This window comes from Gossypium raimondii, chromosome 9 (genome assembly GCF_025698545.1).
Source record: "Gossypium raimondii isolate GPD5lz chromosome 9, ASM2569854v1, whole genome shotgun sequence".
In the NCBI taxonomy this organism is placed as follows: Eukaryota; Viridiplantae; Streptophyta; class Magnoliopsida; order Malvales; family Malvaceae; genus Gossypium; species Gossypium raimondii.
The window spans coordinates 44,337,055-44,350,786 of record NC_068573.1 but is presented as its reverse complement, the minus strand read 5'-3'; the positions used below and the strand labels follow the sequence as shown (position 1 = coordinate 44,350,786).

Sequence of the window (13,732 nt, the reverse complement as noted above, 5' to 3'; positions counted from 1 at the left end):
TACCATACTAGCCATTAAGCTACCACACAGAATTTCTTATATTTTTTTCTTAGTTGTGTCAAATAAATATATTATTAATTCGATAAATATAATATATATTAATTTGGTGAAATATTTTTTTTTGTTATCAAAGGTATATTTATATATAATTAATTGAATCTTTACCAAATAAAATCTATGATATGAAAATGTTAATTTGTTTAAGCCAAAAATATTATATGATGAAACAAAACTTGTAAAACGAAGTTGAAATTATGATTTAATTAGTGGATTTTGCATTAAATTACAGATACAGTGATAAAAAAAAAAAAAGAGGATATTTTATTTTCAATATAATACTACTTTCTATCGAAATCCTTATTCATCATTAACAAAAGACTCTAAACTCATCAATCCTAATTACCTTTCTTTTTCCATGGAGACAAAAGAGGAGGAATGCTTTGCTCATTTCTGAAGAAATTCATTGGATCAACTTTGGTCTTTACTTGCACCAATCTTTTGAAGTTATTCTTGAAATATTTAAAACCCCAAATGCTGGCTTGTTCGTAACTTGTGTAGTCATTGTTGTTAATTCCAAGATCCAAATCCCTGTAATTAACATATGCTTCTCTTGGAGATTTTGAAACATATGGGGTCATATAACTGTAAAGTCTTCGACTCCAGCTTATGTATTTTCCAGATTCTGCATTTTCTTCTTTTGTCCATTGCACAATGTACGTGGCTTCGAACAAGTTGCCTGCTCTATGTGGGTAAGGTAGTTCATTTTCTGGGATATCATCCATTTTCCCTCCGAAAGCCGGTATCATCGCTACAGCATTGTCAGCTTCTTCCTCAAGAAACATGGACATGAGCCCCTCGATTCCACTTTCGGGGATCGGTTCCTTGACGTAGTCTGATTTGGCTTTCAAACTTAATGTTGGAAGAGCATTTTTATCAAGCAAAATATCCACAGATTGTAATGGAAGTCCGCCGAAGTAAAGAACGGATTCAATCCAACTCATTTCGTTGCAATTCTCTTCGGCAAGTCCCAGCTCTGGAAACTTGTCTTGGATCAATGTAATCAGCTCATCAACCCCACCAAGCAACATCCCTCTAAAAGTAGCTTGAACTGTTTTCATCCCTACTTGACTGGAATTCACCTTCGTTATCCAAACATTCATAAATAAATCATCAGGAAGCTTGTGAGCAATGTACTGCCATCGATGAAAGATTTTGGTTGCATTTTGTTCCAAGTTCTTGTTGACAGTAAACACAGTTACAACAGCTGGAACGGGGACTAACTTTATTTTCCAAGCAAGAACAATCCCGAAGGTATTTCCGCCGCCTCCTCGGATGGCCCAAAAGACATCTTCTCCCATGGATTTTCGATCAAGAATCCTTCCATTAACATCAATCATTCGAGCGTCAATTATATTATCAGCAGCAAGACCGTATTTGCGGAACAATGTGCCATATCCTCCCCCACTAAAATGCCCACCAGCGCCCACAGTGTGGCACATACCAGCAGGGAAGGCGAGAGTATTAGTCTTTGCAGCAATTGCGTAATACAATTCACCTAGAGTTGCACCAGATTGAACCCAGGCGACTTCATTCTTTGTGTCAACTTTAATTGCTCGAAAGTTGAGCAGATCAAGGATGACAAATGGAACTTCAGAAACATAAGAAAGACCCTCAACATCATGACCACCACTACGAATCCTAAGCTGGAACCCATGTTTTTTGGAACAGTAAAGTGTTGATCGGACATGGGATGTTTTAAGTGGTGTAATAATGGCAAAGGGTTTAGGAGTAGCTGGTGTAGAGAACCTAGTATTGTGAATAGAAGCATTCAAAACAGATGAATAGGAGGGATTATTTTGCACGTAAATAACCTTGGAAATGGTAGAATAGTTTGCTAAACGAAGAGAAAGGCAATGAAGGAAATCCCAGTGAGGATGAGATAAAGTTGTCCCACTCAGGGACAACATCACAACCACCATAAGAAATGGAAGCATAGAAAACTGAGGGAACTTCATCACGTTCTTGAGCTGGTTGTGAGCATGGGAATGTGTTAACACTTGGTTACCTTATTTATAGAGCATGACCTACCCATTAGTATATCTATCATTTCGTCGACTCTTACGGTCAAATAAAAAAATTTCTTATAGTATAGCAATTTGCTTAACAGAATGTTGTGCAAGCAATTTTCTTTAAATTAAAGAATCAAAAACTAAGTTTGACCTTCTGTATCAAAAAATTAAGTTTGACTTTAAAAATAAAAAAAGAAAGATTAAGCTTGACTTTTTTAAAGGCAGAGTAGCAAGTTTGTATAAAAAATGGTTTGACTTTTTGTATTTGTAGTAAGATTAATATAAATTTATATAAAATTAACAAATTGTAATATGTAAAGAAATTATATTAATATATTAATGTTTGTAGTTGTAAACTCTACCGTGCAAGTCTATAAAATCTATTAAAATTAATTAATTGCCAATTTCTTACAATTGCTTAATTATACCATGTTGCTGATTTTTCTTCCACCAAATCGTTTTCAGTTTTAGTATAAACAATGATGAAATGTTTTGAATGACAAGAAGTGAATTGGGTAGATGGAAGGTCACACTCTATCTAATTTATACCAACATAATTATATATTTATTATAAGTAAGGTTAAAATGGTAGTAAAATTTTAATTTATTATTTTTTATAAATATATATTACAACTATATTGCCTTTTATTTTATACCTATTAAATGAAATCATTAAGAACTTTTTAGATGGAATTTAAACAAAAGAAATTTAATTACTCAATTCCTTTTAACATTTCTCATAAGTAAACCATAACTAAGTGCAATGGGTTTTTTGATTTCGGTTTAGGATTTGGAGAACAATATAAAGTATCGCATTTTCTAGGAGGATTTGTTTTAGAAATTAAATTTGACCATTTTATATATAATTTTATATAAAATTTAATAAATTAGTGACTTATATTATACAAAAGCAATTTGCATTTCCGTTTGATGCATAGGATAGTTGTATATACTAAAACACATGCAAAATAGAAGTTGGTGTTCAAACTCAAATCGATAAATTAATTAATGATTCAAGTTTATTATGTTACTTTGATTTTTTTAAATATATATGGTTTCAAATTTATGTGATCTAACATAAAATTAATTATACTATAACAAGATCTTAATTTGATATATTTAATTTTTTTAATTTCACTCGATTCGACCAAGCTATTAAAATTATATAAATTTTTACACTTCAAATCATAGTCCAATCATTAAATATTTTTGAAAGAGAGCCTTCGTTAAAGTAAATCATAAAAAAAAATTATAACTGATCATATATAATAAATGTTGTGATAAGATTTGCGCGTAATTTTATTTTATGGTAAAATTAAATGGAATGTATTGGAAACAACATAACCCAGCCAACGACAGTTTTTATAATAACTTTGGGGTTGCGTTTACTTCAAGAAATAACTCTACATGGATCCAACTTACGCCACTCCTGTTCATCAATATTAGATACAATTAGCGCTATTCATTGGAGATATACATAACTTATTTATTAAAATTGGCATTTTTTTATAAATATTTTTATTATTAGGTTGTTCATGGATGGATTGATCTTGGACAAGATGTTTTTATTTACGCGCTACCCCGAGTTTAAACAAAATGATTTCAAAACTATTTTTATTTAAATTTAATCATAGAAATATATAAATATTCATATAAAATGAGAATAATTTATATTAGAATCATCTTAAAACTAAATCTTTTAAGTATTAAAAAATATTGTCACGTCATTAATTTTTAAAGATAAAATATTATTATACACTCCTTTAATTAAATTAATTAAAATTATAAATAAAAGGAAATACATTAACACTGTACGGTAGAGAAAACCATAAGGAAAAAGTTGAAAAATCTGAAATAAATAATTAAAATTAAAAGAACAAATAAAAAATTATAAGAAGTCAATTGAGTCTTAATTTGGTTGGCATTGACATTGTTGGCAATGGAGGAGAATGTAGGTTTGAGTGTGTTGAAACCCATTTATCCTCCTATTTAATGGTTAGGAGGAATTATGGGTAGTTCGTATAAAAATAAAAATCAAAAAAGAATATTGAAAATAAAGAAAAAAATTTAAAAACCTAAAAAGCAAATTTTGGAAAAAATAAAATGATAAAAATATAAAAGAAGAAAACGTGTTTGTTTATTTTAAAAATTAATGACTTCAAAGTAATATTAAATATAAATGAATATAATAATACTTTCTCATCTTTAAAATGGATGATGTAACATTATTTTATTGATGTCTAAAGTTTTAACTTTTTAGAATGATTAATTATTTCCATATAAAATTAAAATAATAATATAAATTTTGGAGTAAATCAAATTCTAATATAACGTTGAGTTTAGTCGTCTGTATATCCCTCTATTATACTACCGGTGGGTAAATTTTGGGTAAGGTTGGCATGAGATGGGGAATAAAAAAAACTATTAGTGGAGAGTGATACAACTGCTTCCATTAAAGCTGTTGCTTCCCAAACAGCAGCTTCCAGCATCATCGGGCGTGAGGTGAAGCACATAATCCATGAAACTAACATGGTGCCGGATAGTGTGGCAAAGGAGGCTATTAAGAGGCCGGTTGGCTTTTACTTGTTCCACCACTTCCTCGTTCGATTAAAGTTGCACTTACATAGGATGCTATAGATTGCGATAGCTTTAGCGGCGCATTATCAAAAACGCCGCAAAATCCCCCAATGCTAGGAAAAATACGTCGTTGGCTTAGGTTTTGTTGCGGCGCTTTCACAAAAACGCTGCTAAAGTCCCTAAGCGTTAGCGGCGCATCATAAAAAATGCCGCAAAATTCCCCAATGCTCAGGAAACGGCGTCGTTGGGCTTAGGTTTTTTTGCGGTGCTTTCTCGAAAACGCCGCTAAACCCTGAATGTTCAGAAAATGGCATCGTTGTGCTTAGGTTTTTTGCAGTGCTTTCTGGGAATTGCCGCTAATGCTTATTTTCAGCGGCGTATTCTGTGAAGTGCCGCTAATGATCGATCCTTAGCGGCATTTTTATCCAATCGCCGCTAAAAACCTGTTTTGGTGTAGTGAATTGTATTATTGGCTACTAGCTTCCTTTTCATACCCAAAAAAAAAGAAAAAAAATTCACGTAAATCTCCTTTGCCACATTAGTTACCTGGTTGACCGTCAAATATAATACCTTTAATAGGTAAACTTTTAATACAATTAATAACTCATTACCAAAGCTGACATAACAAATATAAAAAGTCTAACCATAAATAACCAAAAGAAAATTTAAAGCATCTATGGATAGTCGTTTACATTCTATAATCTTGCATGTTTTCTTCTTTTTCTTATTTTATCATCTCTAGCATCTATGGAATTGTTCAACCTTTTTTTAATATACCTGTTCAAATTTTCTTTTCTTTTTTTTAAATGAAAGGTTGAATTTCATTAAAGGAAACCAAAATGGTTTGTTGAAATCGTCATAACTAGGTGTTATATAATTTGACTTTCTTTTTACCCAATATGAACTCCAGCTCTGTAGGGGAAGACTGAGTCTAATCAAGCAAACAAGTTTTGTTTTGAGTTTTTCTTAATAACCAGTCCGCAACCTGATTACAATTTCTCGTAATAAAATTAAGAGTAAGCCGTAAAGACGTATTACGTTTTCCGCATTTTGATTATTTATCCATTAACAATGATGTTGTTGGAAAAATTATTTATCCGATCTACCAAAACTTTAAAATTTTTCCATAAGATTGACTCTATAATAATAAATCTCACCAAATTATCAGATTTAGTATTTGTGTTTCAAAGCTAGAGCGTCCTGTATGACTTTTGGATCTAATATTTAATTTTTTTTAGCTTACGATCAAATTATTTTTTCCGCTATTCTTAAACCCTTGGATGTTAAGAGAGTGAGTTCTTATCTAGAACCAGACACAAAATGAAAACTAAAACTTTCTAGTAGTTTCTCTATGAGAAAACCAAAAATTCATTAATTTTATAAATTTGAATGAGTACTCACGAAAAATAAATTCTCACTAAAATTCAGTAAAGTATCCTCATATGTTTTTTTTATATGCATATTTTTCGCTACCTCATAGTCCCTATATATTGGAAAAATCACAAGATTTCTATTAGAACAGGACAAATAATATTGAAATAGAAAATCCGCAGTCCCTCTAGGCCTCTACATTAGACGGTACATACACACTAGTTTCCCACGCCAAAGAGTCGCCGGAAAAGGCCCATGGTTCATTGCCCTTATACTACACGTGCACTTAAGCCATGGTTTATGGGGATTGTTCTTTTTTTGAGTAAAAGTGTATGGGAAAGAGAGAGGGAGGTGAAGGAGAGACTTGGATTTTGTACACAATGATCCACATTTCTAAAACACACAAACCATACGCTCCTCCAGGGATCTGTAAAACACGCGCCCTTTTCATATTTTCAGTTTTCACTATATTTTTATCAGGCTTATTCTTCCATTCCTTTGGACGAAGCATTGACTCAGCCAAAAATTTAATTTTATATTTAATTCGGGTTCTGTACTGTTCGCTTGTTTCTGAGACCAATTTTTAATGTTAATTAATAGAGATAAAATCAATTTTAGCCTAATTTATTTTAATTTGATTCCTAAAATTCTATTCCTTCACGTTAATTTCGAAATTTAGGTTTTTTTTAAAAATTTGGTCTTGACTTTAAAGTTTATTAAAGTGTGATGACACGATACTTTAAAATTATATTATGTCCTCACTTAAAAATTATAGTCGATTAAGTCTTAGTTGATTGGCATGGTTATTATTGTCAATACAGGAGGATGTGTGTTAGAGTGCACTGAAGCGTATTATCTTTCTAATTATGGGTTGGAAAAGGATTATGAGTAATTATAGATATTGTGTTAAAAAGAATAGATATGATCGAATCTATAATGAAATTGTTTGAAAAAATTATATATATAATTTTAAACAATTCAAAATTTTTTAAAATTAAAAAATAATTACATAATATAATCTTAAAATACTACACCATCGTATTTTAAGAGAATCCATGTTTAGGATTAAAATTGTAAAAACCGTCAAATGGAGATGAAAAATAGTCAAATTTAAGCGCTAAATATCAATTTTATATCAAATTAATACATAAAAGGACTACAAAGGTAAAAGACAGTTAACAAGATTAACACAGTATTTAGGTAAATATTAACAATATTAATTATAGTTTAAAAAATATTAGCAAAAAATCAAATGAATGATTACAAATCTGATAAGACATTAAAAAGGAAAAAGTTAGAGGGTTAAGTGGGATGAATTTAGGTATTATGATGAGGAAAAAGAAAAGTAGAAATAGAGAAATTAGAGTAAGGTTCATTAGGATGATAACCAAAACCAGAACAGGGTTAGCAAAAAGGCCAGGGAGTGGTGGTCGCCATTGAATTACCCCGACCAATGGAGTTCTAAACTAAATTCTATATCAAAACTTTAAAAAGTTATTTATTAAATATTTGATCCAAAGGGGCAAATTGTTTTTAAATTTAAAATATCCATAGGGTTTTAGATCTAATAGGGCTTTGGATTTCAGGGTTGGGTTTTCGGGTTAAGATCTAATTACTCGCGTTTCTAATTTATATCTATACATATTTATGACTCATAATTAACAATTTAAGTCGCTAACACAATATCAAATTCTCTCTACAATAATTAAATATGAATTCAGGTGAGTTGCATTATTTAATAGCTACTGATTTTGTAATTTGGATGCAAATTAGGCAATTCTACTTAGGGAGTTTCAATGTCAGACAATTTGCGATTTGGTGGCGTGGCACATGCTGCCTCCAAAGCTCCCTAACTATATAGCATCAAAGATAACAAGCTTCTTCCACTCCGATTCCATATATCTCATGCTGATCGATTTGTTGGCTCTTCCCACGGATAGTTGGTCATTGTGGATGAGGATTTAGCTCTTCATTTACTCAATCCATTGTATTTGGTCTCCGACAAACAAATCAGTTCCAATCCAAATACTTACATTATTCTTCCTCCACTAAAACTTCTAATCCCTAATAATTTTTTGGTTCCAAACTGTGATTATCACATTTGCAAGTACATCCCTAATAGTTTTTTGGTTCCAAACTGTGATTATCACATTTGCAAGGTTGTACTTTTTGCCAACTCAACATCGAGTCCTGACAATTAAACAATCATGGTTATGTTTGGTTCCTATGATCATCTGGCTTATATTAGGCCAAGTAGAGAATGGACTTACATCTACCATGACGGGGGCATGCTTCATGATGTTATATACTGTCAACATCACTTTTTTGCAGTTGGTTGCAAGGGTGGAGTTGTTTGTTTTAATCTGGCTGATGAATCACATTTTATATTTGCCCTTAGATCATAATGTAGAGCTAGTAAATTTTGTACAAAAACATATTGTACAGTGCACAATTGTTGGTTGAAAAAATAATGAGGTGACTTTGGTAGGGGAATATGGGATATGATTGGAGCCAAAGTTTGGAATATGAACATGAATTGCGAGACATGGGAATGGAGGGAGAAGAAAAGCACAGGAGAGTGTACTTTGTTCGTTGGTGATAACAGCGACATCCAATTTCTCTAGATGTCAATCAAATTGTATATACTTCACAAATGATCTCATTGACATGAATTTCTCTTGCCCAATGGGCTAAACACCAAAGGTCAAGTAGAAAATTTGTGGGGAATTCATATATATAAATATACACAAATATGTAAAAGTCGAAGCAAGAAAGATTTCACAAATTATGATACTATTTTCAAATTATTATTAATGGCACTATCAATTGCTTTTAAGTTAGAATAAATATTAACACAATTTTTATCATCATATATTTTAAACTAATAATGATATCAAAACAATTGAATTTTCTTTAAATCTAACAGGATTTGAGGAAGAAAAAGAAGGACCTTAGAGTTGGACCGATGGGGTCTGGCTTCAGTCCATCAATTCACATTGTTGGCTTTGCAACCCAACTGCTCGCATACCTAAAGTAATTTATGAAATTACCTTAAATTGAATTAATATAACATAAACAATGAAAAGAATTTCCCTTAAATTAATTAATGAAATTGAGAGAACACAAGTATCCTGCGAATGTGAGAAAAAAAAGAAAGAAAGAGTGAGAATGGTAACAAAAGTTTTGCAAGTTTTTTAATTAATAAATTTTAAGATTGTTTGGATCCAACCATCATGATTTGAACATGCTTTTTAAAAATGTGTCTTACATTTTGTCATGTCAACCAAACTTCAATATTTACTTAAATAAAAATAGGAGTATATCATAATCCCCATTGTTTTCATCCAGAATTATTAATGCTAAATGTTTTAAGATAAAATATTTATTTCAGATATAATGTTGCATTTAAATAATATTCAAATTCATTACTAATATGATAATTTAGTAGCAACATAAAAATAATAATAATTTGATATAGTAAACATAATTTTAAATATTTTCAAGTAATTAATATAAAGCTTAATTTGAATATATAAATTAGATTTTAAATATTGCAATATAGCGATTACAAATTTAAATATGCAATGTTATATATTTGAAATAAATTTTAATAAGGAAATATAAATATTAGATAAAAACTGTTTGGGTTCCAAAACACTTTTGAAAATTGTGAATTAGATAAAAGAATGATTTAATTACAAATTTTAAAAATATAATGTGAAATTGTTTATAACTGGTTTTGTGAATTATTAGATAAAATGAGTAGGATTAGGATTAGGATTAGGATTAGGATTAGGATTATAAATTGAAAAGAAAAATTCTCCAAAATCTAGTCATATGTAATTAGAGGGGACATGGGGAGGGCGAACAGGTAAGTTACAGCTAATTCATTTTTCAAAGTTTTTGCCCCCAATACGTGTAGGCTGTTAAACCTCTATCTCGGTCTCACCATCGCATCCAAAAAGTGACCGCGATTTCTCCACGCCTTATAAGCTTCCCCACCCCCTATAAAATCCAACCCATCTGTTTCCAAACCCTTAACCATTCTATCACTCACTCTACCTACTACGCATACATACATGCACGCAAATGTAGAATCACAGATATGGCCAATTTGTCCCCCGAAGAGAACCCACCAGCCCCTCAAATCCCCGACTCTACGCTCGATCTTGTGCAGTTGCCAAATCACAGCAACCTACCTTCCATCCCGACGCCAAACCCTGTTCAATATAGAAGGCATTCTAGTTATCGGGGAATACGAAGCAGGAGCGGCAAATGGGTATCTGAAATACGCGAACCGCGTAAAACCACGCGTATATGGCTCGGAACGTACCCCACTCCTGAAATGGCAGCCACCGCGTATGATGTGGCTGCTATTGCTCTAAAAGGTCCCGACACGGATTTGAACTTTCCGGATATGATTCTTTCGTATCCAAAAGTGGCTTCTACATCCGCAGCCGATATTCGAGCGGCTGCTGCTAGTGCTGCCGCTTCCAGGCTACCCATGCCAGATACGGGGTCATCAAAACAGGATCAAGGCAACCTTCAAAATGAGGGTACCGCGTCGACTTTTAGCACTTGCATGGAGTCTGGTTCAGGTCAGGAATATATTGACGAGGAAGAGCTTTTAAACTTTCCCAATTTGATGGTGGACATGGCAGGAGGAATGCTCGTAACCCCTCCCAGGATCAACTCACTCGCTTCAGATGATTCACCAGAGATTTCAGATATAGAAAGCCTATGGACTTATCCTTAAAGGGTCTCTAAATTTACTAAGATAGCAGAAAGTACAAAAGAAGAAATGTGATTGAAAAAGTAGATGAGATGATCACAAATGTGAAGGTATTTGTCCTTTTTGATCTCTTTTGGGGTGTTTCTGTCATGCCCTGTATCTGTATGCATTCCTGAGTATTGCTAGTTAAAGTTTGCTTGAGGTAAATTAAACTAAAGAGAGACTAACTTAATTTCCCAGCCAATTTCCAATATTAGAAAGCCTTCACCTTTTATATTATATGCCTAATGCCCTATAAAAAGCCTAATTTTCTAAGCTAAAGTCATGAGGTGACAAAAGAAAATTGGGAAATTTTGGGAACACTATCAGTCCTACTTGATAGTTGAATAACTGGGTTCATAGCGTCGTATTGGAGAAAAAAGTTGTGAGACTGGGATTTGATGCTCGATTCCAGCCTTTCGGTAAAGAAAGAAAAATGGGGAAATATAGAAGATGCTTTGATCCTTTTAACGGTAAAATGCTTCTTCATTCAAAATCAATGTCCTGGTGGGATGTATGCTAATTTAAGTTCCCTCATTTTTTCAACTTTAATGCAACTTCATCCTTTGTAGTGTTCGACTTCACCTTAAAAATAGATTAATCCCTTTAATTGAAAAACGAGTTAGGGCAGATGAGGAAAATATCTTGTTAGCTTCGAAAGAAAGTTAAGTTTTGAAGGGCATGCCTATTTTTGCTTAATATGATTAAGGAAGCTTGGTAAAATGAATTTTGGATGTAATGAAAGGGAGCTCATTCTCTTGCAATTTGGTTTTGTTTTGTTTTTTTAAATTGAGGGATAGAGAATGATGATTTAAGTGTTATACAAATGTATGACTAATGTATACTATTTGGGTCCGCTCTTTTAATATATTAATACGTTTGCTTCACTAAAAATGTGATCATCCCCATTACATAAAATCCAAATTTTATTAACCTTACAATTTTCAATGATATCCATTTTTAGTAAAAGTCCCTATCATATTATCAAATATCTAGTTCAATCCATTTATTTTAAAATACTATTTATTTACTTATTCCAATAAAACAATCTTAATATGTATTTTAATTAGTATGTAAACTAAAATTTAATCTGATAGTACCTAAAATAAATTTAAAATTAAATAATTTTTAAAATAATGAAAATAAATAATAAAGTAATTTAGTCTCAAAAAGTAATTCCAAAGGAAAACTATATTCTCGCAAAGTCACAACATTGGTTGAATTAGAAAAAGATGGAAATTTCTACGTTTTAGAAGGTAAATTATTTTATTTTGAGAGTGATTTTGTCATTTAATATCTTTTATATAAAACATATATATACATAAGAAGATTTGAACTCTTGCCTTTTTTCAATTTTCACATCTTTATTTTACTATTGAACTAAAACCTCAATATTAATATCAACTTTTTATAGGGAACTTATTTGGTACACTACAAGTGGAATTTTTAGACTCCACGAGTAGGGTCAATGGGTTGACAAATGTCCTATAAGGTATAGTAAAATATTTTAAAAAAAAGAGACACATGCCAATTTTTAAGGCTACTTGTGGAATAAAAAAATGCACTACTAGTATATCAAATACTCATCCTTTTTTATAATTATATTTGTTAAATAATTTAGTACACCTGTTTTAATTTCTTGAGTTAGTGTCACAAGTAAACTAGACACTAATTGAAATTACTAAAATACTCACTCATATACAAATTAAATTATATTTTATGAGGGTGTTTTTTCTTTTATATAATAAATAAAAATTTGATCATAATAATATTTAAACCCAAAACACTATTCATGATAAACAATTAATTTTACCATTGCAATTAAAACATTAGTTATTATGTGAACTTTTAATAAATATATTAATGATAAATATTATGTAGGGGTATAGTATAATATTAAAAAATAAAATATTTAAATAAAATAGAAAGTTATTTATAAAATAAAAGAATATTGCATACAAACACATTTATATTTAAAGTTTTGATGGATCTAATAGTATAAATAACATATTACATAAAAGTATAGTATGAGAATAATAATATCTAACAGCAAGGGCAAATGACCAAAAAAAGCCTTTTTTTTTTCAAAAATTATCGAAATGAGCCAATTATTTAATTATTTACCGGAATGGTCCATTTTCCGAGAAATCGCGTCCACGTCAGCACGATGTCAGGGTACGCGCCAGGAAATTACATCCACGTCAGCGCGATTTGCTTACGTGGACACAAATCGCGCCCTCTAGGACACGATTTCCTTACGTGGATGAACAGTTTCTCATTTTTAGCTTGAAAAACTTTGAAAGGCCATAACTTTTCGCTCGGTTGTCCAATTGAGACGATTTTTTTTATTTCGAATAACTTTTCGAGATCTACGCGCTGACAAACAGCCGAAGGCGGTTTGCCGCACTTTTCGTCGAAAAAGATCCCTTTTTGTCCCTAAATTTTGATTTTTTCGATTTAAAATTAAATTTTGAAACATTCAAATCATTATTTGTAGTGTGTGTATATGTTAATAGTTACGTACAGAAAAGTCAACTGAATATAATTTTATATTAAATTCATTTAAGTTCTTCTCAAACGACCAATGATTCTAACTGTCTTAATTATATGAGTTACCAATGCCTTTGCCTAAGCATCGATGAACTAACATTTTATGTATTTCTAATTGTAATTAGCACTTTCTATCATTATGCAGGTTGCTTTTCCTAACTTAACTTGGAGAAAATCACAATCTGCCATTTGAGGAACGCAAAGAGGATATGGCACAGCAAATTTCATAAGAATTCTTTTTCTATGCTAAAAGAGCTGACTGTTGAGGAATGTGATGTGCCATTTGAATCTTTTTTGTACTTGTTGTTATTAATTCAAAAGAGATTTAAAATTATTACCAACAAGATTCGAACCAAGGTATTAAGGGAAAAGAGCAAGCATCTTAACCAACCAA

General features: G+C 31.3%; 2 protein-coding genes across 2 annotated transcripts; one reads left to right on the top strand and one right to left on the bottom strand.

Annotated features, from left to right (window-relative positions):
* Positions 1-233: 233 nt before the first annotated feature.
* Positions 234-2,056, bottom strand: LOC105800112 (tetrahydroberberine oxidase). The gene has a single exon (XM_012631035.2). The coding sequence runs from the start codon at positions 2,013-2,015 to the stop codon at positions 396-398; it is 1,620 nt and encodes a 539-aa protein (XP_012486489.1). The 5' UTR covers positions 2,016-2,056; the 3' UTR covers positions 234-395.
* A 7,978-nt stretch (positions 2,057-10,034) lies between these two features.
* On the top strand, positions 10,035-10,988 carry LOC105800111 (ethylene-responsive transcription factor ERF027). Its single transcript, XM_012631034.2, has one exon. The coding sequence runs from the start codon at positions 10,123-10,125 to the stop codon at positions 10,771-10,773; it is 651 nt and encodes a 216-aa protein (XP_012486488.1). The 5' UTR covers positions 10,035-10,122; the 3' UTR covers positions 10,774-10,988.
* Positions 10,989-13,732: the final 2,744 nt, after the last annotated feature.